General features: G+C 39.7%; 1 protein-coding gene across 1 annotated transcript in view; it reads right to left on the minus strand.

The window, feature by feature from the left end:
- Nucleotides 1-110: 110 nt before the first annotated feature.
- Nucleotides 111-25921, minus strand: part of epha4b (eph receptor A4b) — a 93647-nt gene continuing 67836 nt past the window's right edge. The window contains exons 9-17 of the mRNA XM_083541692.1: nucleotides 21281-21348; nucleotides 20880-21005; nucleotides 18182-18367; nucleotides 11321-11382; nucleotides 9517-9726; nucleotides 8167-8316; nucleotides 7793-7986; nucleotides 6306-6443; nucleotides 111-6199 (exon numbers count right to left, since the gene is read on the minus strand). Of these exons, the coding sequence (XP_083397818.1) occupies nucleotides 6100-6199; nucleotides 6306-6443; nucleotides 7793-7986; nucleotides 8167-8316; nucleotides 9517-9726; nucleotides 11321-11382; nucleotides 18182-18367; nucleotides 20880-21005; nucleotides 21281-21348 (1234 nt within the window). The 3' untranslated portion in view covers nucleotides 111-6099. The remainder of the gene's footprint in view (nucleotides 6200-6305; nucleotides 6444-7792; nucleotides 7987-8166; nucleotides 8317-9516; nucleotides 9727-11320; nucleotides 11383-18181; nucleotides 18368-20879; nucleotides 21006-21280; nucleotides 21349-25921) is intronic.

A 25921-nucleotide genomic window follows, 5' to 3' on the forward strand; every position in this document is an offset into this window, starting at 1 on the left:
GGGGTTCAGATTCGACAAAACAGTTCTGCACTAATATTAAAGCTTGGATATCACCCAATAACTGTGACTGTGGCAAGAACCCGGGCGGTAAACAGAATACAATGCTTGTGTTGAGAAATAAAAATTATCAGCATGTTTATTACAGCAACATGAAAAGTGTACACTCTTTTGCAGTGGGCTGAATAGAAACCTGCAGTGGCCAAAATACATTGGGCAAGGCTTCAATAGATGGACCTGTCAAAAATAACCAGCAAGAAGGAGTCGAAGAAATGCACACATCCTGCATTGTCAATTAATGGACAATTCTGGAAAAAAAAACAAAAAAACATCATCATTACCCTTGCTACCTTACAAATACCTTTTTTTATTGTATCTTTTCATCTTGCAACAAATACGCAATCATTTAAGACCCTTTGTCCGTTAGTTGTCAACTACTGATTTTAGCTACTGTACACTGTAGAATTCTTGTCTTCTCGACTGTTTTATGACACACAAACATGCTTTTTTTCCGCATAAAACTCCGCCCACTTTTAGCTAATTCCGTAGCTACTTTGCAATTTAAAGACACCCATGCCCCTCCCCTCTCCCCCACATACTCTTCACATATTTGGACACAAACCACTGACTAAATATAATCAAAGTTAGTTTTTATGTTTTTTTGCTAAAATCTGTTTATGGGGAAAAAACTACCTTGTGGTTTGTTTGTTTTTTTATCAACCACAAATGATCGATAGGGGCATGGCCTGTCTAGTTTTATTGTTTAACATCAGTCACCAAACTGTATAAACTCCAAATAAAATAATGTACAGACTGTCGTGAAATTTGGTTGATTTACATGTTACATGCTAAGCTTGCTGATCAGCAAAGCAAGAAATCCGTACTAGCTATGTACAATGGCGTCACCAGTGGCATCGGCAGTATCCTCTACTTCCTTTCTTCCAAGTGTTTTTCTTTGTAATGCTTCAGTGCATGTTTATTGTGAGATTGTAGATTATGTAGAATAAATTGCAGGTTGTAATGGGGGGGAACTGAAGAAACCTCGAACCACACACGGCACAGGATTGGTCCAAAGTGTCATTTAAATAAACTTTCTTTCGGCTTCTCCCATTAGGGGTCGCCACAGCGGACCATCCGCATGTTTTTGATTTGGCACGTTTTTACGCTGCATGCCCTTCCTAACACAACCCTCCCCATTTATCCGGGCTTGGGACCAGGACTAAGGCTTGTGCAACCCTAATGTCTGGGGATGGTTCCCTGACCGGGGATCGAACCCAGGCCACAGCGGTGAGAGCGCCGCATCCTAACCACTAGACCACCTGGGAACCCCAAAGTGTCTTTTAAGTGAATGCTTTAAATCACAATTTTGGAAATGTTCCATTTACATCTTTAAATTGTGGTCCTTCCATTGCACTGTTTTTAAATTTCAAAATAAAAATATAGACCAATGAGAGAAATCGTCTTTTTAAATGAATATTGCTATTGATATATATAATGGTAAAATCTAAAAAAAAGAAAAGAAAGTACAAGGATTGCCCTAAGCAAACGTCAAAATTTGGAATCACAGAGTCGACACATGCGTTTCTATGCTGCAAACTATGTACGGATTTACTTTGTCCAAACAAATCTGTAAATGTTCAAATGTTCAACTATATTTCCATTGAAAAATCCTCCCTTAGAACGAATAACATCAACATTTAGCTGAAACACTTTGCCATGCCTCTTGCAAAACTTGCCAATGGTGCTCTTCAATAGTTGGAGATTTCTTTTTATGTTCAGAGACTGGGTGGGCCATTCCATGACAGATAACACTCCAGCCGACGTTCCAAATAACGTTTACAGAACTTGGACATGTGCTTCATATTGTTGTATGGGGAAGTCGGGTCCAATTAGACACAGTCCAGATGGAATTGCATGGTGTTGGAAGTATGAAATGGTAGCCATGTTGCTTTCACCATGTGTATAAGGAGTAAGCATGTTCTACGAATAGAAATAGAACCTTGCGAACTAAAATGTACCATAGCTACATGTATTTCATCCAAAACGTAATGCCCAAGGTGACAAGTTAAAATGAAAATTTAAATTCCCCTGCATAGAAACTAAATTATCATATATGTGTCTCGCAAAAACCATAAAAGACTAGGTGTAACCCAGGGGAGGTTAGAACACTACACTTATTTTACCTATGGAGCTTTTTTTTAAAATGAATTATAAACTTTTAATGTAAAATCCTCCTCCAAAATTCCACGCTTTAATAACAGTTTGACTTAAAACATGGAATTGTTTTTGAATAAATTGCACATTGTGAAACAGATTATATTTAAGTTATGTATGGGCGAAATGGTTTTATATTGAATTACGATACACCAAATAAAAGGAATAATTACACCATTAGCAGCAAATGAAATGTCAGTGGGGTAATTTTTGTACTGTGAGGAGCCTCGCTGGTGACATTCCTACTTAATTAAAAAAAACCATGCGTGGCCATGACTTACTAATTCAAGGGAACGAGATTGTTCAGCTGTAGCCACCTATTAGTGAGGCATGATTGTGTAAATATGAAATATGAAATGTACTGAAATTCAAATTTGGGGACAGACCTTGTTTGTAATGTTTGTAAAGTATAGAACGAGATCGTGACCGTTCCCCAACCTTGTTCCTGACTTCATTATCTCATATTGTCACATTGCTACATTAGGAAAGTGGTAGCTTAGCAGGTAAGATGTTACTCTCCTTATTAGAATGTGGTGTGTTCAAATCTCAGCACTGTGGAGTTGCCACTGTTTGGACCTTGTCCAAGGTCCTTAACTGCTCAGTTGTATAAACCATAGGTATACTAGAAATTCTTTTATGAATTATTTACCTCATTCATTTAAGGTACTAGATCCTGGCAATTCCCATTAAATTCATCATTACTACCTAATTATCTCATGTTCATGTTACTAAATAGTTAACATTACTCAATATTCTTATTTCTATGCATTACTAAATAGGGGCCATGCCTTACCCAGCTCATTCCCTTGCATTATAAATGATCTTGGTGTTTTATTATTGTTTATTACTTACTTAACGCGTTCCTTTGTAATACCACACCGAGGCCGCAAAGTATTTTTCCCGATTCCTTGCTTTGACTAAAACATGAGCATAACTTAATTATCTAATTTCCTCAAGTTGTGGTCATCATTATCGTATTCCCTCGATTTACTAAAGCACTAACATGCTTAGATTATGCTGAACTTGGGGATCAGTAATTTACAGAACCAAGAAAATGATAATCAAAACAAGACAATCATTATCTGGGTTCTGTAAATGACTGAAGTGGTGGCCATGATTCAATTAGCACATATTTTCGAGTTACTTAACGTGACTTTATTATCATGTTCCCTAGCATTAAGTCATGATCTTAACTAAACTACCTTGGTTCCTCAGATTGCTAAATTGTAGTAATGACTTGATTATGTTATTTCCTTGAATCACTAAGCCATGGCCAAAACTTAATTATCTTGCTCCCTCAGGTTGCTAAATTTCGGCTATGACTGGATTATCTAAATTTTTTGTATTATTGAGTAATGATCATAACTAAACTCTTAATTCCCTAAGTATCTCATTTCTTTGCAATATTATATCATGACCATAACTAAACTGTCTCTGTTCCTCAAGTTTTTCGGTTGTGACTTGATTATCTCTGTTCTTTGTATTAATTAGTCATGACCATAATTAAACTATCTGGGTTGCTTAAGTTGTGGCCATTATCTTACAGATTATCTCATTTCCTTGAATTTGCTAAGTGATAACAAAAATAAAACTGTATGTTCCTTAAGTTGCAGGGACTTGCTCATCTTCGAACCTACTCGTTTCCACATATTCATACATGGTGGCCAGTATTGTATTTAATAAGTAGGGATGTCATCAGTGGGGTTCCAAAGTACTAAAGAGAACGCATATGGTTTAAACCCTGGGGGATTGCTAGCAACCTTTTCTGAAGAATCTAAAAAGAACTTTTGACGCTTGATCGCATAAATGAACTGGATACTTTACAAAGTAGACTAGTACAAAAATAGTAGTGCTGTAAATGCAGCAAAATGAAAGGATAATTGGTTTGTGATCCTTCTTTCCCCAAAGCTACATGCACCAACACAAACTTAAATACTGTGAATGAAAGAAAGTTGAACCTCTGAAAGGTGAATTGATACAAACGTGTCGCTCCGACATTCGCTAGAGTTTTCAGTGGCCTTGTTTATGATATATATTATGTACATTATATTTCATCATGATACTGCCCTCTACCAGGAAGAAGAGAAAGAAACAGCACAGTTAGTAAGGCATCTAACGTCAAGCAGCTAAAGTCACCACTGGAGTGAAACAAGAACCGCAGTCACTGTCACTAGCTTAAAAAGGACAAAGCTTTAGCATCCATGCTACATTCCAAAGTTCTGATATATCCCATGGCGGTCGGTACGTCTTGCGTCTTCTTTATCTTCTTCAGGAAAATGAAATAAAGTACATTACAAACATTCTACAGCTTTTTGTTCATTCGTTTGAATCCGACATTGTACACTTTTATACACTATTTTACAAAAGGGTAAGTTTCCAGTTCTGCTGTAAACAAACATATAGTGAAGGTTTAAATGTTAATGATTAGCGCTCAGACAGGTAGCAAACTGACTTTGGCGGCCATTGCCCAGTGTTGGGTTGCTAAATATATTGGGTTGGCATTGTGCAACCAGGGTCAACAGATTGGGTTGTCTTTAAATCCACCTTGCCAATGTTGACCCAATATAATTTTTTCCACTGGCTAACATTGGGGCATCAGGACCATTTTTTTTATTTTCTGTTATTTGGTCCAATATAATTTTATCCATTGAGCTAATATTGGGCTACTCAGGACAACTTCTCTCTATGTCTAAATCCACCTTGCCAATATTGCCCCAACAAAATGTTGTGTATGGAAAGCCAAACTAGCCGCCAAACCATCAGGTTGCTACCTGGGAAGAGACTGCCAAACATTGTTCGCATGCATTGTTGCACAATGTGTAACATCTTGCCGTACTCAGGATTTTGTTAAGTACACTATTTCATTTGCTTTTAAACTTTAAAAGAATGCTCAGCTTCCGTTTTTTTTTTCCCACTGGTACTGTTATATAATACCTGATGTTTTTCCTAGAGAATTCCTTTAAAGTTCTTAAAGACATTGTGTATACCACATGTATCATGGTGATCCACATACAGAAGGAAATGTCCTGCTTTTTCTGCAGTCATGGAATGATAACCAACCTAACATAAGTTAGTTTACAGGTCCACAAACATTCTCATCAATTTTTTTTTTTAATTTAGGACTGGTATGTTGAAGTAGGCCCATCCATAGTTAATATCTATGACTAGCATTTCCTATCTCACAGTGTGACTAATACTGTTCTGAAAAGAAGACAAAACCTTTGGCGTTTTTCCCAGATATTACAGTATGGGACTCTTATCTCAGTGATATTTTGTGACGTTTTCTCATACCATAATGCCGTAATCGGAACTGCCAAGACTGGGATTGCATTACATTTCCAGAAGACTGCTAGCCCTACTTCCGCTGGTGAAACATAATCTTCTATTGCTGATAGTTAGGCAATCCAACCAGTGCCTCATATAATTATTACTGTAGACCATTAAAAATGGCCAGTCTGAAAAAAAAAAAAAAAAAAATTATCTTGCAAATTACACTTCCTCTCTGCTATCATGTCCAGAGCACAACACTACACAGCCAACACTGTGGCTCCAAACACAGTATTGTTAAGAGTAGGTCCAAATCCACCCAGGCACCATTTTTGTTAAATCAAAACCTTGAAAAATAAAGCAAATGACAGGAAAAGACAATGCAAATGACTGTACACATCTCGCAATACTGTTCAGAAATCGTCAGAGTTTGTGTTTGACCATCATCCATCTGGTCTGAATTTTCCATTGTTAATCAGTCTCTGGTTCCGCTGCACAAATGGTGAGCTCTTGGGCTGTAGCCAAACGTCCGGGAATGGGGGTTGGCATGGTGAAGCGCTGTTCTAGGTTCCACACTTCTGCACTGTCTCTCCTCTATCTGTCTATCAGTGTCCAGACCTGTTATACTTGCACGTGGCTCCCTTGGGCATGCAGACTCTGGACGCTAGCAAGGATCTTCTTCTGGTGCCCGACTAGGGTCACACCCATCTTACTCAACTCACTGAAAAAGAAGGTGGTGAGGAAAATACTCAAGTGTTAAAGATAGCATAATTTTTTTTTTAGAGTCTTGGCTGATTCTTAAATATGGATTTATGGGTCCTACGTACCTTACACTGATGTAGATTATTGAATCTAATGTGACATAGCCAGCAGAGGTGAAGTTGTCCTTGTACTGGCCCATCTTTATAGCATCCAGCCACTCATCCACACTGTTGGCGCTGAACTCTGGAGTGATCGGGTCTTCCCTGCAAAAGACACAAATGAGCAATTCGGCAAATAAAAAAAAAAAGCAGACCTAGTGCCTCATCAAAACTATGATCTGAACAAGTGTCAAAGAGACAGACACTGCTAAGTCTAGCATGGGGTATATAATTATTTGTAATGAACGACAGCTTAATTGCAATCTCTGGGAGCGCCGTCAAAGGTAACTCTTCTTGATCAAGTCACATATAATGAACAGATCAACCCCCTTAGTAGAAGCAGAGTGGTTTCCCTGCATAATGAAGTCATTCCCCTATTAATCATCCAGTGAGTCCCAGTCGGAAGACAGCTCACATGGTAAAGGCACTGTTTTTAGGCAATATAATGACTTTCCCATCTGGAAGGCACCTGCCCACTGAGATCCCTTATTTTGAGCAAATTTAAAGGAAGTACTGCATGCATCCTCCTTAGTCCAGGCAAGCCCACAATTCTGTTCACCAGACCAAAACTTTGTGATAGTTTCAGCAGACATGGATGGCTAAAACAAGCTGACAAAAAGCTATCTAACCTTTTGTTTATAGGTCATTTGAATTTTCAAATTCAATGGTTTTAAAAATTTTATGGTGTATGATACTAATGAAGCATCCCAAATTTGAGGACATACATGGTAATTGTACTTTACAAGTTTCCCAGGACAGGTAGCCCATGATTCCTTTGAAAGATTTGGCTACAAAGATACCATGTGAAGAATATCTTGGCCACAGATACCACCCAAAAGTGGCCTAGGAGGAAGTATCCTGTTTCGAGAGCAAAGGATATTCTTCCAGTCTATACTATAATTCAGCATAGCCAGGGTATCTACTATCTCCTTTACACAAAGATTAAACTGAGCTTCATACTGTAACAGTAGGGTGGCAGAACTACCCACCATACTACCGTATCCTCTGTAGGAACTGTAGTGGCTCAATAGTTAAAGGCTCTGGGTTACTTTAGCACTTACATACACACTCATGCACATTCACTGGTCAAGTTCTTAAATAGCCAAATTATAATTATGAATTAAAACCCTTCAATGTAATTTTCTCCCCTGGAAAAATACATCCCCTGGGTTTATTAAATTAGGCAGTGCAAATGGAATATTCTCACATTTTGAGTGACTGAAGCATTTATAAGAATAAGAATGCCAGTAGGTTGTACCACGTTCATCAAATCTTTATAGGCATGTCATTTATTTATAATCCTGTGTAAAGCTCCAGCTTACACTATAAGAACGGTGCAAATGGCATGAGGTAAAAGGCAACATGACAGAAAAGGTCAGATTTCTCATTTTCTCATGATTTCCCTGACCAATTTTACAATGATTTGACAGGGAATTAAGGCAATGGCAATTTACCAGATGGAACTGTTGGCCAGCTCTTTCAGGGCATTGGGATTTCGGATCAGCTTGTCTAACATGTTGACAATCTGGCTGAACTTGGGTCTCTCAGCTCGCTCTTTCTGCCAGCAATCAAGCATCAGCTGGTGAAGAGACACCGGACAATCCATTGGTGGGGGAAGGCGGTATCCCTCTTCGATCGCTTTAATCACCTGAGAAAGAGAAATTGAGTGAGCAAATATAGGCTTCCAGTCTTTAACTAGGCATGTCGAAATTTTAAAACTTGGCAACGGATGTTCCACTGATGCAATGTTTGTCTTTGAGTTAAAAGCTCTGTCTATGACCCCTTGGTGTACAATTATTCCAAAAAGACTTGATAAATAGACACTCACGTCTTGATTGGACATCTCCCAATATGGACGCTCGCCATACGACATGACCTCCCACATTACAATCCCGTAGCTCCACACGTCGCTCGCTGAAGTGAACTTCCGGTATGCGATGGCCTCGGGGGCTGTCCATCGGATGGGGATTTTTCCACCCTAAACCAAAACCCAGGAAACATGAACTAGACACCAAATCCTTCTCATGATAATTGTTTTAATGCTCTACATATTCTGCTTTGGCACTCTTTGTTTTGTATTCAGGACAAAAAAAAGGTGTAGGCAGCGTAGGGGATTGTTAAAACTTTAAAACAGTCCTTGACAGTTAATTTGCACGTCAAAGTCAAACAAAAGGCAAATCGACTTCACTTTATACAGGCAAACGTGAGCGGAGAGCCAAGGACCGTCTTTTGAAAAGGAAATCTTTTATTTATTTATATTCACTTATTTTATTATATCCCATATCAAAGCTTGGCTCCGGTGTTTTCTTGGGAGTTGTTCGGCTTAAAGTGAGGGGGGAACTGGGGAGTTGGTCGTGGTAATCGCTTAACACATGCATGCAAAAGACAAACACAAACCACCCTGCTAAGTCTAATTAGCTCTTGTGCTGGTTCGGTGCCGTGCATGACATCTTGTAGTCTGTGTTTTTGGTGTCTTTGTTCTCTCGCAGGCCTACTGGAACTTTAGTTAATGATGGCGCAAGGGGAGGAGGACTGTAGGACGGCATGTCGGGAACACATCAGGGAAAGAGGTAGAGCATAGGGGCAAGGAGGGGCCGACTTCTCCTCACACAAACATATAATTGACCCCTGAATCCTGAGACTCTTGGGCTCCCCAAGCCTCCCTTTTTTCCTCGATTCCCTTTTTCTTTCCTTTCGACACCCTGTGCCACTGCAGGCTTCTGCTTCTTTTCTCTGGTCTCCAACAAACTCCACTTAACCATTTGTGGTATTACAACATTTTACCACACGTGGTATTCTACAGAGCACAATACAGTATTGCCTAATTAGACAAGGTACAATGTAGAACCCCTTTAAAAGGCCAAGAACTTGGGGTCTTTGAGTACCCTGAGGACAGCTAAAAAATTTTTTTCAAATTTGAATATGTTAACTACCTCACTTGAGCTCAATTCTCATTGGTCAGAAACTGCAAAAAGAGGACAACATTACAAGGAAAACAAAACAACATTATTCGGCTGTCGGTGAACAACATGTCAAACCAGCGATCGAAGACTCCAGATTTTAGTGTTAAGTTGTGGGAACCTTTTAGGATTTTCTAAATTTGGCTCAAACGGCCAAAGAAATAGCACAAATCTTGCAGTGTTCTGCTTTCTTAAGTTGAGGAACAGACCAGCCCTACCCGTGTGGTATAAGCGGCTTCAGGGTCATCTTCTAAAACTCGGGACAAGCCAAAGTCAGACACTTTGCACACAAGGTTGCTGTTGACCAGGATGTTCCGAGCTGCCAGGTCACGGTGGACGTAGTTCATGTCCGATAAGTACTTCATCCCTGATGCGATTCCACGCAGCATTCCAACCAGCTGGATGATGGTGAACTGACCGTCATGTTTCTGGAAGAATGGGGGGAAAGCAAACATTTTTAAACCTTTCAACAGCTCTGATCTAACAGGAAAATAATAATAAGAAGGAGCATTTACACAAAAAATTATTTTGAGGTACAGGTTCGTATCAAGTGGATATTTCCAACAACGTCCTTTCGATTAAATAATTAATTCAAATCTGATTAGCAGAATTGTATAGGCAATGTATTATAATATATATTTTTTTCCTTAATCACAACTTGTGATCTCGACATAACGAGTCGTTTTTGTGTGATCAGGACTTCAATTACTTGTGATCTTGATCTTGATCAGCGCTCAATTTTGCTTTGTACTCGGTATGAGAACGTGTTATAGAGGCAGCATCACCGCAGCATCGTGGATGATTGCATTCACTTTTAGTTTGTTTAGGGACACATACGTGTCCGACACTGAGAAGGACGGATTTCACTGACTCTTACGCCTTACGCTGATCGCGAGAAAACAACTTTTGTTATGTCAAGATCGATAGAAAGTAGGAAAAATATATTATAATGCATGGCATCTTTGAAATTCCATAGAATTGGGGTGTTTTTTTGGTGGTGAATTTATTCATAGCCTGAAGTCATTTCCAATGTCTTCGTAATGAGGTTACATTTCTCCTGTTTCACTGTAACGGCAACTTTTTACACAACTTTGAGTGTCAGAACATCTGTTTTTTTTTTTTTTTTTTAGCACGTCGTTGAGAAGAACTCTGTTTTTAGCCCTGAAACAATCTCGAGCTCGGGAGCAATTAGCCTGATGTTTTCATTTGCATATTGGACCTGAGAAGTAATCCGGTTAAAACGCTTCTATTGTCTCGCCGAGCAATATCAATCCCAGAACGCCGAGTATTTCACGAGCGGCGGGTTAATTATGCCTCGCCTTATAAACCCGCTTCGTTGTTGATTGATTGCTCGGCCTCGTCAGCCATCGCACTTATTGTTACAATCTGACTGCGGCGGTTGCTGTAAGAACGGCTTCACGAGGACGAACGTGCACATACTCGCGCTGTGCTGTTAAAAGTATTCGGACACCCGACTTTACCAGTCAGAAGTGGGTTTAGTATGACAAGTGGACCAATTGCGTTGTGCTTAGGAAGCACGTGTAGCCGGGTCACACAGGCTATGCTGTTTGATTATTAGCGATAAAAAATACCCATATTTAAGTTTTTTTTTTTTTTTTACCTCAGCTCAAGTATTTATTGCACTGCGGAAGGATCGAACATTTCAGACGCAGATTTCTTTTTCCCCCAGGCCCCAAATTTCTTTTTCATTTGCTTAAAGTGTGGGAAATTCAAGAAAAGACTGCTTCAAAGGGGAGGGGTGGTGGGGGAAAAAAAACATCCATAATAAAATTACCAGGCCGGTCCTTTCAGAGGTGACAAAAGTGGTGATAAATGTGAGGCGTTTTGTAGGAGGGGATGGTGGGATGTATTTGTGGACGGGGGCATTCGGTCATATTATACATCTACTGAATCATTAATTTCCTCTATATGTTAATACACATTCACCTGACTAGCTACAAGTGGGCCGACTCATTGAGTGTATATATATATATATATTAAAAAAAAAAAAAAGCATCAAACCTTTAAAAAAGTATCCAAAGATCCGTTTTCCATGAACTCGGTTATGATCATCACCGGCTTGCCTGCAAGCATAAAAAGAGACGGAAATAAAACATCCACCGCTACAACATACTCCACGAATAAAGAAAAGAAAAAAAAAAAAACACTCCTCCGCCAAGCCATAGAGATATAAATCACTATAATGGCATCATTAATCCTAGAGCAGAGGGATAGTAAAGAAAGGACGGATGGAGAAAGAGAAAGCGAGAGAGTGAAAGACTGGTGTAAAGCTTCTTCCACTTGGAAACTCTATTATTCACTGTGAAGGATCCCTGTCAGAGACCTTGACCACGGGCAACAGTGCTTAATGAGGTTCTCGTTCTGTTAGCAACGGGTCGCAGAAAAAACATTCGAAATTTTGACAGTTGCAGCGTTTCAACATCTCAAAGGTCTCCAATAGGACTGAGGGCAAAGCTCTATAGCAGGACACCCAAGATCTTTCTCTTTGTCATCCCGGAACAGGTTTAGGTCTTCCAGTACAACCGAAGGAAAAATTTCATACTAACCATCAGATACAACTGTGTGCCTCCAACAGTGAGCTAACAGTTTGGGTCAGAACGCCATACGGCTGGAAAAATCTGATATTCCAACACTTTTGTCCATATAGTGTGGTTACACTTCATGTTGTGGATTACGGAGTGTTAGAATACTTGTACTGTGGTAAAAAAAAAAAAAAAAAAAGCTTGAACTTGACTCCTCGAATTGGCATTTCTACTTGAGTAAAAGTACCAAAAGTTCTCGCTCTTGAGCATAATGAAGTACGTGATGCAATGGTGAACATCAACAGTGAACATCAGACTAATGGAAAAAATGGTTGATAACAGGTCAGTGCTTCATTCTCCTGCACATCAGACCTTTTCAAAAAGAGCGTTTTATATATATATGTACAAACCGAACGCTGAGAGAAACCGTACTCCATACAAATTATCAGCAGAACCATGCATGGGGTCACATTACTAGTGATTGGCAGATATTTAGGGTGACATATTGTGTCTCATCATACAACTGAGAAGGGAGAGTGGCTAAGAGCCTTGCTCAGGGGCCCGGAAGTGGGAGGTTGGTGAGGGTGGGATTTGACCGCATGACTTTCTGGTCCAAATTCCAATGTCTTAACCACCAAGCTACCACTCACTGGTTCTAAAGTTAAGCTTGAACCCTTGATACAGAAACTTGAAAAATATCCTAAAATACAGATCCAACATAAAAATTATTGTCTGCCATTGGATACAAAGCACCCAACACTGAAGCCCACCCTTGGGCCCCTGAGCAAGGTGCTTAAAACCCCCCCATGGGTGCCTCGTCTTTGAGAATGGGGATGGTACAGCCCCAAGGCCAGCTGTAAAAGGACCAGGGTGGGCGAGCAACCCGATTGCGTAACAAAAATGCTTTATAAACGACAAGTATGCCACCAGGCCCTTGCAGCCGAATGCACCTCATGGTGCGGGAGGACAAAAAAACAATATATAGATGTGTTCCTTCGAAAGACTGATACTACAGAAACCATATGCAGTTGTAGGAATTGTGAAAAATCCAATTTGAGAAATCAACACTGCAAAATCTTGCATTGGTTAAAAAAAAGCTACCATCTTAAAGCCCATGGTTCTAAGGTAAAGGCGAATTTCAATTGACAGGTAGCCTAGTCACAAAGGCATAGCACATCAAATGAGAATTCTTGCGTAATACTACTACTATTGCTCCAAGGATGGGGGAAATAAATCAGTCATGCCTATCATACAAAGCATGGGGAACAGTACGTTTATTAGTACACATATTGCCCAGAACCTCTGCAGTGTTTAAGTATTCATGTGCAAATTTTTTTTTGTGTGTGTGTGTGTGTGTGTGTGTGTGTGTGTGTGTGTGTGTGTGGATGTGTGTGTGTGTCAGACATGTGAGCGATTGTCCCCACCACCTAATACAATTCCGTGTTACACCTGATAAAAAATATAAATCTCTCCACAATAGTATGCGGTGCAAATAGAGGTCAGGTTTGTCCGTATGTGTATGTGTGAATTTGTGTGTGTGTTGCGGGGGAGGTCGAATGCTGTCTCGGAGCATCTTCTCGTTGTACATCAGCCCAAATTAAATCACTATCTCACTGTGATAAATGTCTCTCCAGACACCTAAAGCAAAAAAGAAGCTTTTTTACCTCTCGCCGGTAGTGTAATGTAGCTGTCAGTTGGCCGAATGAGGTTTGCGCCCCACACTTGCGAGAAGCGTTCTGGGAAATGACATGGTGGTCCACTGTCTCTGAATTGCCCCCCTTTATGTGTAGGTGTGTGTTAGCCAGGAGAATCCCCCTTCCCAAAGCTTTGGAGAACAATTTAGAGCATTAGAAATATACAAAGAAGGAGGTTCCCTGGTGGTCTAGTGGTTAGGATGCGGCGCTCTCACCGCTGCGGCCCGGGTTCGATCCCCGGTCAGAGAACCAACCCCAAGCCCGGATAAATTGGGGAGGGTTGCGTTAGGAAGGGCATCCAGCGTAAAAACATGTGCCAAATCAAAAATGCAGAGGATCCACTCCCTAACGGGAGAAGCCGAAAGAAAGTTTAGAAATATACAAAGAACGAGTAATCACTAAGCAAGCGAGCCAAATCTGCTTCTTAAATCCTCCCTAACAAACATATCCTGCCATCTAGATTGTCATCATACACTATGTTAACAGGTAGCTGGAAGATTCCCGCTTGTGTTCTTCTAGCGCTGTCACTTTGATAACAAGACGAAAGCACAGGTTTTGATGAGTGCTTTGCCCTGATGGCTGCTCTCTCACAGATGGACTATCGATTTTGCTCCAGGTGTTAAAGTCACGGTCGGGAAAACAAGCACCTTGTGCACGCTGTTTCCTCTTTCAGCACTCACTTTCTCCATATCTTAACGTATCTCCCTGGTTCATCAATGAACCTAGCATTGAAAGGGGACGATTATTTGTCTTACTGATTTTTCAAGAGGTATTTGGTGATCATATGCTCAATATTTGTTTTACAAAGAGAAGCCCAAGGCAATGAGTTTTATTATACACCCTATACATTCTGCGAACAAAGAACTAAGTACTTTAAACTTTCTTTTCGGCTTCTCCCGTTAGGGGTCGCCACAGCGGATCCTCCGCACGTTTGATTTGGCACATGTTTTACGCTGGATGCCCTTCCTAACGCAACCCTCCTCAATTTATCCGGGCTTGGGACCGGCACTAAGAGTGGCTGGGGATGGTTCCCTGACCGGGAATCGAACCCGGGTCGCAGCGGTGAGAGCGCTGCATCTTAACCACTAGACCACCAGGGGACCGAACAAAGAACTAAGTACAAACGTTGGAATTTCATTAGGAATTTGTGACTCATTTTCACTATTTGTCTACTAATATCTTTTGCATTATTTAAAAAAAAAAAGGTTTTAATGTAATTAGAATGATAATACACATTTTATTGCTTTTTTTTTTTATTTGCAATCATATCGCTGTATGCATAAGGTTGAGTTTTTTTTTTCCTTAAAAAATAATTATCAATATAGTGGTTTTCTGAAAGGAGTACAAGTAATTACCAAAAAAAATCCATATAAATAACAGAATTTTATAATAACAATTTATGTGGAAAAATCCTTCAGATTAATAAATTGCACAAAAATTAAATCCATTCAATTTTTTGTAATCATAATAAAAATAAAAAAAAAAACAAGATAAAAAAAACAGTGTCAATGTGTGGAATTTATTTATTTATTTTTGGAAAAAATTTACATCTAATGGATCTTTTAATTGAAAAATTGTATTGCTGATGCTGACATTTTCTCCCAGGCTAAAAAAAAGCACAAAAAGAAAAAAAAAAAAAAAAAAAGATTTCATAAAAATATTGTATCATTATATAAATACTTATAAATTATCAATATACATTTTTTTAATTTTGTTGAAAAAATTTATAACTAATCAATACAACTAATTAATAATGGCTGCTCCCGTTAGGGGTCGCAACAGCAGATCATCCGTGTCCATACCCCCCTCTGTCCTCTACATCTGCCTCTTTTAAACCCACTACCTGAAAGTCTTCCCTCACCACATCCATAAACCTCCTCCTTGGTCTTCCTCTTTTCCTCCTTCCTGGTGGCTCCATCCTCAGCATTCTCCTACTGATATACCCCATGTCCCTCCTCTGCACATGTCCAAATCATCTCAATCTCACCTCCCTCACCTTGTCTCCAAAACGTCCTACATGGGCGGTCCCTCTAATAAACTCGTTTGTAGTGTTCAAAGATTACATACAAGTGTTTTTTCTTTTTTTTTTTTTTTTTTTTACATATTAATTATTATTATCCTACTAATACCATTTGCCTTGTTTATTTGTTTGGTGCCAAAATGCCTAAACCTTCAATCTAGCAAATTAGATCCTTGAGAATCTGAATTATCCCCCCACCATCCACACACACACACACACACACACACACACACACACACACACACACACACACACACACACACACACACACGCACACACACACACACCCCCCTATCCAGCCTGAGTCCCGGATGTCTTTACCGTCCCTGATGATAGCCGCCTCAAAATTGAATGTTTCCAGATTAGTCGATTGGGGGCGCATAAAAGAAAAGCGATGGAAGCGATAAGCCTGGCTCTGCGTTTTTTCCCCCTCTTTCTTTCTTTCATTCTTTTTCCCCCCTCTTTTTTTCCTAACGTGCCTGTGAAAGGGCCGTCTTCGGAGCGTTTTCTTTTAACGTCGCAGCGATCTGCATAAGAATGAGAGCGTTATTCTGCTGAAAGGGTCGTGATTGGGGATGCGCAATAGGCAGAGCTCCGAGGAAAAATACACACACACACACACACACACACACACACACACACACACACACACACACACACACACACACACACACACACACACACACACACACACACACACACACACACACACAGGACTGGGCTTATGTGGTTATGCCTAAAATTCTCATACATTAGCATAATTTTTTTCTCCCTAGACACAGAAATCATTATTGTAGAGCTTTTTTTTGGGAGTTTCCAAGCAAAACCTGACTACAGAGAATTTTTATTATTATTATATACCCACGATGGCAAAAAATTATAGGGCCCTAGGGTTAAATTTTTCAATTGATTAAAATATGTCAATCATCAAAAACACTGTGAATTAAAACATCAGTCTTTCACTGAGGTGAATCTTAAGGTGACCTTTCTGTTTTTTTTTGTTTGTTTTTTGTTTGTTTTTTAAATCCTGCTGTTATTTGTTGTGCTGTCGGAATCCCGCAGCTCTTTGTAGTCCTAGACGTGTTTTTGTATCCTGCCAGACTAAACACTAGGGTGTTGTCACACCTGTAACCTCCCACGCTTCATGGCGCTCTTTTCTTCGGACTGAAATAAATACATCTGAATGCTGGATCGCTCTTTTTTTTTTCCTTTTTCAAAAGTGCCCATTTTGAGTACCACATTTGGACAAATGTACACTTTGGGACACCTGAATTTTTAAAGCCATATGTGCTTCTTCCCCACACTTTAAATACAAAGTGTTTGGATGTTGTAGCATGATATTTTCCCTTTAGTTGAGATCCAAAACTGTTCCAGCATGAAAATGCCTCTGTGTACAAATCCAGGTCCATGAAGATATGGTTTACATGGGTTGAACTGGAAGATCTCGTGCTATAGAGTTTTGATCTCAACCCGTTTGAACACCTTTTGGATGACTTGTGTTTTCTTATTGTGGCTGAATAAAATCCCACGAATGTCCAAAAGAACACTTCAAAGTCTAGAAGGACATCTTCCCAGAAGAGTGGAGGTTATTGTAACAGCAAATAGGGACTGAATGTGGCATCGATTGTTCGGTTGTCCACAAATGTTTGTCCATATGAAGAAGATAAAACACATCTTTATAGGTCAAATGTCCGGTTTATAACTGTTTCACTCATTTTAGAACGCTTCTCTAAACGTAGAATTATTTCAACCTCATGAAAACTGAATAAAGCCACAACGCTGCGTGCCTTTTCCCGTTAACGACAAAGCAAACCTGATTTGCGTAGCTAATAGTTCTGCAAACGGCACCGAAACCCCGTGCTAACGAAAGGGCAGGATTTGCATTTGGCATTAGAGTGTGAGAGCGAGGGAACGAGAGAAGAAGCGAAAGAAAGAGAATGTGAAAAAAAAGAGGAGAGGGAATCAACACGGAATGCCGAGAGACTCGGGCGCTGAATATTTATGACAGTGAAAACGCGCAATTAACTGTTTAATTAATCGCATTAATGCGGGCATACATATGCATGCGGTCTTTTGTTGGGCTCTGTAGGTGGAAATGGATGCAGGAGGAAATAAATGGGCTCGCATTTCTACTCGTTCATGCCTCGTGCATGGCTTAATATCCGTGATTGACAGTAGGAAAAAAAACTATTGAGCACTTTCGCCAATTATGTCTCACACAAACAGGTTTGAAAGAAAGTTCACTAAACTCAAAGTTTAAACAAAAAAAAAAAGAAATAGAAAATGAAAAAATGGTTTCTTAAGAATTCCTTAGATGAAACTGCTTTCTTTTAGACCTTTAGCCTGTATGTGTTACTGTACATGGGAGGTGGTAGCTTAGTAACTAAGGCATTGGACCTTGGAATCAGGAGGTCTTGAGGTAAAATCCCTGCACCACCAAGCTACCACTGCTGGGTCATTGAGCAGGGTCCCATAACCCTCAACTGCTTGGTTCTAATTCTCTCTGGATAAGGGCGTCTGCCGAATGCCATAAAAGTAAATGCGTTTGACCTGTTCGACTTGAATCCTCTGTACACTTTCCCCTGGTACAACGCTTAAGACAGCAAACGGAGCACAAATCACTCACATGTGGTCACGACCCCCTCCAGCCTGATGATGTTGGGGTGATCGAACTGGCCCATGATGCTTGCCTCGCTCAGGAAATCGCGCCTCTGCTTCTCGGTGTACCCTGCTTTCAGACTCTTGATGGCCACGTAGATCTCTCGTTTGCTGGGCAGCTTCAGACGGCCGCTGCACACCTCACCAAATTCCCCTGAGGAGCAGAGAGCGAAACATTAGTGCTGACTTGAGGAACTCTTCGACCACGACAACAAGATTCGTTCATAGAATGTTAACTTTTACTAGAGGAACCCGGTCTTGAATCAATTAAAATGATGCACAGACTTGTAACCGTATGATGGAGTAGGAAAACTCTGAATTTAAAAGGTAGTCTTCAATGAAGCATGGTGGTGGTGGCTGTAACATACCTGGCATTGTATACCCACCCAAGGAACTTTATTAACAAATGTAACTCATAATAACAACATTTCTGAAACGAAGATCCTCGTCCCTGGTATATGGCCAACCTGATTGAGAAATGATGTTAGCATTGGGGGCACTGTGGGAATAGCTGGGTGTGGCCAGGTTGGCCATATATCTGGGACGAGGATCTTCGGTTCAGAAATGCCTTACAATGCCTTACAATCCCTAAGCATTTCAAAACCGAAGATCCTCGTCCCCATGCTCAAATTGAGTCAAGTCTTATAGGGGGGGTGGCAGTTGTTGGGGTGTGTGGGGGTGTGTGTTGGGGGGTCTTTTTGTCAGATTCTGCTATTTACAATATAACACAAAATATTGTAAAAGTGTTTAAGGGATTGTTTAAGGACCTTTTTTTTATTAGTTAAAACATCATAAGGATGGCAAAGTATCAGGTGATATTTTTTTACTTAAATAATCGTGGGGACCCCCTATGTCTATTTTTGACTTGTCCCGGATACCCCCAGCCCCCCCAATTCGAGCACTGCTCGTCCCAGATATATGGCTAACCTGACCACACCCAGCTATTCCCACAGTGCCCTGACTGCTTACACAATTTAGTACTTGTACAATTGCCTATAAATGTACTGCTATATCCTTGGTCGCGTTTTGATGTACCGACTCTATGTCTCCTTGCCAAGATTTTATCCCCCCATGATCTATTCCCAAGTTTATGGTTTCATGTATTTTGGACCAGTTCCCGGCAACGTCCCCTTTTCTGGATCTCTTTGAACTTTGCATAGATTTAACCCGAATGCTAAACTTGATGAATAGTGCTTACGTTATTTTTGGCTGAACTATGCCCCTAAGAAATACTACTATCACCAGAATGGGGCATTTTTAAGATATAAATGCTAGAATATTATAAAGTATTCCAAAGTTATTTCCCCTTCAAGCCTTCTGAAATGGTGGGGATGTATGAAAGTGAATGTGTTTGAACGAAAGTAGACATTCCACCCTGAACACAATCCAGTAGTTACTGCTTTATTCAATTTCAAAGGCAATATACTGACACCACTACCCACAGATTACATATAAAACCCAGCTCTTTTAAAACAAGCTACTGTATACAGGAGCATTTTAAACCTCACATCACGAGTCAGTATGTAGCCTGGCAGTGCCATTCCTTTGTCTAAGCTGATAAGAGGATGCAGACATGCTGTAATTAACCAACACGATCTCCGTCTCAGTAGTTTAATGACTGCATTTGTGTCTTAAAATAATTTTCCAAGAGGTACTTAAGTTTGAAAGCGAGGCCCAGATGAGCAAAGCTTTCACAATGGCTCGTGCAGGTTAAGATGCTGACATAGAGTACGTAGGCGTCAGTGAATCTTCTTGGAATTGAATGGCTTGCAAAGCTGAGAGCTCATTATTGTACTGGCATTCAATATTGAGACTGTAATAGTTTATGAGTACATAATCTGTGGTAATCCTACGTTCATTGAGGCTTTGTGTGGCAGAAGGACAAAGACATAAAAAATGGGGATAATCTAAGTGGGCTATTGATAGGAAAAATGAAGAAATGTCAGCACCCGTTTTACGGAATTTGCGATATGACACCTGGGTGCAAACTAGCCCTTTGCTAGAAAGATAGAACGCCAATTTTCGGATTATTACTAGATTTCTTATACAAAGCACACGATTTAAACTGTGAAACATGGTGGTGGGAGGATCGTAGCTTAATCTCAAGTGTCTAAATATTATTAATAGTTTTTCGATTTGACGATTTGAACTAAATTATTGGGACACCTGCCACTTTCCGAGCCACATTTGATTCGTCCCCGAACTGCAAAAAAACAGCATATTGGGATTAAAAGTGGACTGGGATGTTCACAAAGAATGAATTAATTAATTATTAGCTATTTTGAAATAGCTTTCCCCAAACACCTTAGGTACATTTCATTTATAGAAAAACTAAATTGTATATATATATATATATATATATATATATATATATATATATATATATATATATATATATATATATATATATACACAATTTATATATATATATTTAATATATATATATAAACATTTAATTAATTCAAACTGAGTTATTGGCAAAATTATTGGCACCCTTTATGAACCCTTGAACATGCATTTCATTACAATGATCAAGACTCTTACAAGTAATGTTCCCCTAGAGAAAACAGCACATTGATATTTAATTAGAGTCCAATTCCAGATGTTCCATTTCTTTCTTATCAATGAGATAATCATGGCATACATTTAAGTATTATTTGACTCACCGGCACCGATGACCCTTTCTATGCGGATACTGGAGGCGTCAATTTCCTTCGCGAAATCGCGAATGGCTTGATTCGGGTCCTCGTAGGTATGTGGATGGATGTAGGTCCGACTTCCCGGCAATTTAACTGCAACAGCGACAATTGACACGTCTAAACAGCAGGTCGTGAGAAATTCCAGTCCTTTCTATGATTAATACATCCGGCGTTCAGGACTTGCTACTACCAGACATTTACACGACACGTTTACATTTTTTTATAAGCCAGGACACAACTAAGTCGTTACTGCAAATAGGTTTCCTCAAACAAAGAACTGTAAAATTCCAGAAAAAGCGGTGCCTTCCTGAAATACGAGCATTCACTTGACAAGTCCATCAAGGGAAAGATTTTTTTTTTTTTTATACCTCGTCCGTGCTGAAATTGCATCTTCTCCTCGTCGGGATCTTGTTTTGCTTTGATATAGCCGCAATGTCTGCAAGACAAGATAAAAAAAAAAAAAGAGAAAGATTTTAGTGAGAGAATAAACATTTTATGGTAGCAAAGAGATGAGATCGTTTTCAAAGCTCGTGAAATGAGCTATAATCCTGAGAACGCTGCCATGTTGATACGAACACGTATACTCCTGCACGTTTATACGGGTGTTTCATGAGACTTTTTTTTTAAGCAAGGCAGGCTCTGTGGATGAGGAGATGGCACGGAAAACGGAAAACATCCAACAAGAGGTAGTTCTGGTTGGCGAAATTGGCAAACTGACTTGATTTAAAAATTAATTGAATGCAACCACTCTTTATATCTGCGACAAACAGAAAAGCACCTCAAAACATACAAAATGTTGAGCTACAGGGGCAGAAGATTTAGATCTGTACCTACTTATATTATACACTATATGGACAGAAGTATTGGGGCACCTGACATTTTCAGCCATATGTGATTCTTCTGCAAATTTGGAGGCACACAACCATAACTGATGTCTTTGGATGTGCTACAAGAAAAATCCAGCTAAGTGAAGATATGCTTTACATGGGTTGCTCTGGAAGATCTTACTATAGAGCTACTAGCGCTGAATCTCCACTATGAAATCACACTCTAGCGGAAATCTATGCGGAAAATCGTCCTAGGAGATTGTAGTTCTGTAGCATAAACCTGGCATATATAGTGTATGCAAGTTCAGGAGGAAACATTTGGGCATAATTTGGATGTTCTGAGTATGTCTGACCTGAAAAAAAAAAAACCCTCTGCTTTCTCTGGGGCTGCTGGGAAAAAAATTAATAGCTAAAACGCATGCTCTCCGTTGATAAAAAATATCGAATTTAATTTTCTTTCACAATCTTCATCGCCTTTGCTCCCAGCAGGCAATAAATAAAAAATAAAAAAATTATAAAGATTGATGTTATGCCTGAACTCCGTGTTGATTCTAGCCTATGGCAGATTTCTCAATTTCTCCGATTTTCTGGTTTCTCAATTATTTCGCTTCATGTTGTTGACTGTACAGTTTTAATTGCTTCGATTTATTTGGTATACAGAAGGTAATTATTATAGGCTACAGTGCGTGGAATAGTGAAAAATACTAGCATGATTTCCCTTAAACTGAGGTGTATTCATTTTTTAAAAACTGATTCGATCAATCACCAGGATGTAGATTTGATAGAAATTTTTATAAAAAGTAAAAATAAAACGTTTAAAAAAATCGGCTCTTGGCTTCAAAATTGGGTTCTGTTTTTCTGATTCGAACCCATTCCACTCAGCATTTGTTGATCCTAATTTGATGCATATAAATCACCCATGGGTGAAGGAGAACAAAAAAAAAAAGAGGGGGGGGGGGGTTTGTTTGAACGATTGAGACGATTGAACCAGACGTTACAAGATTTCTCGACAGGTACGGAATTAATCATGACATTGTTTACTAGCGGCGTGAAATCAGAACTAATTGCTATGGAAAATACATTCGTGGGTCGTGGCGACGAACCGAAAACGTGCGACAAACGCATATGAAATAAATCTGCGGGTTTTCATTTATAACGCGTGTTTGTTTTTGGTCGCGAATTCGAATTTTTTAAAACACGCTTTCTGGTTTGCACATCTTGGGACCGGCACACGTATACACACGAGCACCCCGAGGGGATCCATCTGTCCAGCCAATTAGTCATGTTTACATGATTTCCAGGTGGTGTTTGAATCAGTCAAATAAAATCAGTATCAAACTGTTGAGCTCTGGTGAGTTAATCGTTTGTGTGTATGTGTGCGTATCAATGCAACACTTCAGCTAGCCGTGTCACCTCTGTTTTGTATTTTCCTCATTATGTGAAAAATTACTATCCGTGACCCCTAGCCCCCCCCCCCCCCCCCCCCCCACCCTCTAGTTCAAATCTGAATAAACTATTTCTGATCGCAAGGCAATTCGTTTCTACTTGGAAATATATAGAACAAGTTTAAGATGTTTAAACCATTTAAACCAATCTAAAGTATCAGAGAAGTGTATCGAGAGTATTGGCTCTCCCAATCGAGGTACACTATCGAGGCCAAAACTACACCTTGGGACTTTTCCAGTCATATGAGAATCTACCACAAAATTAGAAGCAAATAATTGTATCGGATTGCTTTGGATGCTGTGGTATCACATTTTCCCTGGAGGAGACTGATCCCTGAAATCTCACAAATCTCAGAAATCTAGTGGAACATCTTCCAGGAAGAATGAAAACGACTGTAATGGCAACTGGGGACTAAATGTGGAATGGGATCTTAAAATAAAAACATACAAATCCTATGTCTAGGTGTCCACAAACTTTTCTTCCATATAGTATATATCGTCGTTCCAATATACCGCGACACCACTATTGCAGTACCTTCTCCTTGATATGCACTTTAATATATGCACTGATATGCACTGTAATATATGCACTTCCCGGAACGTTCCGTTTCCAAGTTCCTGCCAACAGAGCTAGGCTTGGGCACAATTCAGATCTCCTTTCTCACGGATCTCCTTCGCGCCGCACTTGATTTGCATATGCGTTTAGTTTTCTCGCGGTAACATGCTGTCAGTCGAGAGTCATTTTTCCTGCAACCGCTGTGTCTTATTCTCGTGGGGAAACTCGCCCCCACGGTTAACTCAGCGTGCTGAGGTTTCTGTAGGATTTATTTATTTTTATTCTAACCCACATGATTCCTATATATCCCATGACTTTTCTTTCCTCATCACTGCATCTCTCTTCGTCTGCTGGTAATCCCGTCCTCCATCCCTATTGGCTCTTTCCTACAATTCTCTTGTCCCATGGCAGAATATCAATGCCGATTCATCAGACAGGGGAGAAAAAAAAGACCTATGGATTACCTATAGGTTTCCCATGCCTTCTTTAGATATGGGTTAACCACACTTACTTTGGTTTTATTATTGGTTTAACATGCCTACTTTGTTTTAACTATGGGTTCACCACGTTTAAACTTTCTTTCGGCTGCTCCCATTAGGGGTCGCCACAGCGAATCATCCGCATGTTTTGATTTGGCAGATGTTTTTATGCTGGATGCCCTTCCTAACGCAACCCTCCCCATTTATCCGGGCTTGGGACCGGCACTAAGGCTTGTGCAACCCTAATGGCTGGGGTTGGTGTTCACCATGTTTACTTTGGTTTAATTATGGGTTTTATTATGCCCACTTTGTTTTAACTATGGTTTTTCCATGGCTGCATTGTTTGAAATATGGTTCTACCATGCCTAATCTTGTTTAGCTATGGGTTTACCATGTGTACATTGATTTAACTATGGGTTTACCATGCATAATTGGTTTTATTATGAATCTATCATGCATATTATGGTTTAACTATGGGTTTGCCATGCCTACATTGGTTTACAAAAACAGCTTCTTCCCATCCTCAATTGACCTCATCAATAATACCAATGACCCCATGATACTTGGCAATAAAGATTATTCTGAGTTTGTTTCCAATTGTTTTTATTATGCTTCCATCATGCCTACTTTGATTTAACTATGGGTTTCCCCATGCCTTGTTCAGTTAAACTATGAATTCACCACGCTTACTTTGGTTTAATTAAGGGTTCAACATGCCTAAATAGGTTTAACCATGGGTTTGCCATGCCTAAGTGGTTTCATTATGGTTCTTTCATGCCTATCTGGGTTTAACTATCGGATTACCACGTGTAAATTCGTTTAACTATGGGTTCACCATGCTTACTTTGGTTCAATTATGGGTTTCTTATGCCTTTTCTTTTTTATTATGCTTTTGCCATGCATAATTGGATTCATTTTGCTTATACCATGCCTACTTTGGTTTAATTATGGGTTTACCATGGATAATTTAAGTCCACTATGGGTTTACTGTTGCTACTTTGGTTTAACTGTGGTTTTACCATGGATATTATGGTTTATCTTTGGTATAGCCATGATTTTACAATGGATACTACTGTTAAACTATGAGAGGATTTAAGAAGGAGGCGATTACCTTTGTGAAAATAAGTCCTCAGTTGAAGCCTCTTATACATGAGGCCGAATATGCTGAGAAGGAAACATGCAGATGAACAGAAATAAATTTGCTTCGGAACTACCTTTATTTCTGGTCCACAAACCTTGCATATGAGCAGCTACATCTCAAGTGAACCGCAGGGGTAGTAAGGTAGTAGAATATTTTCATGTGTCTACAACGTCTACATGTCTTGAGTGTTGAAAACTGCAGCATGTGATCCATTTTCCCATGCTAGTCCTGAGTGAGGGCCTGATCTTGATCGAAAAAGCCCTTCTCTTCAAAGTTAAAGCCTTAAATCTACAGTGGAGACAAAAGTGAAGAAAAAAAAATGTAGAGAAACAAGAAGAGATGGAGATCAAATGCAGAATCTCGGATTTTCTGAGCAAAGAGAACACCTTTATAAAAATGTGCTGGAAACACAATAAATATGGATGGGGGGTGGGCCTTTGAAGGTGTATGGAGGAGCCATCTTGAATACGAATCTAATGGATGTTCAAAGAAAGACTGAGTGGACCCTTTCGGATGTAAAAAAAAAAAACAGAACTATGGCCGCAGATGGATACGAAACGA

This window comes from Silurus aristotelis, assembly GCF_946808225.1.
Source record: "Silurus aristotelis genome assembly, chromosome: 5".
In the NCBI taxonomy this organism is placed as follows: Eukaryota; Metazoa; Chordata; class Actinopteri; order Siluriformes; family Siluridae; genus Silurus; species Silurus aristotelis.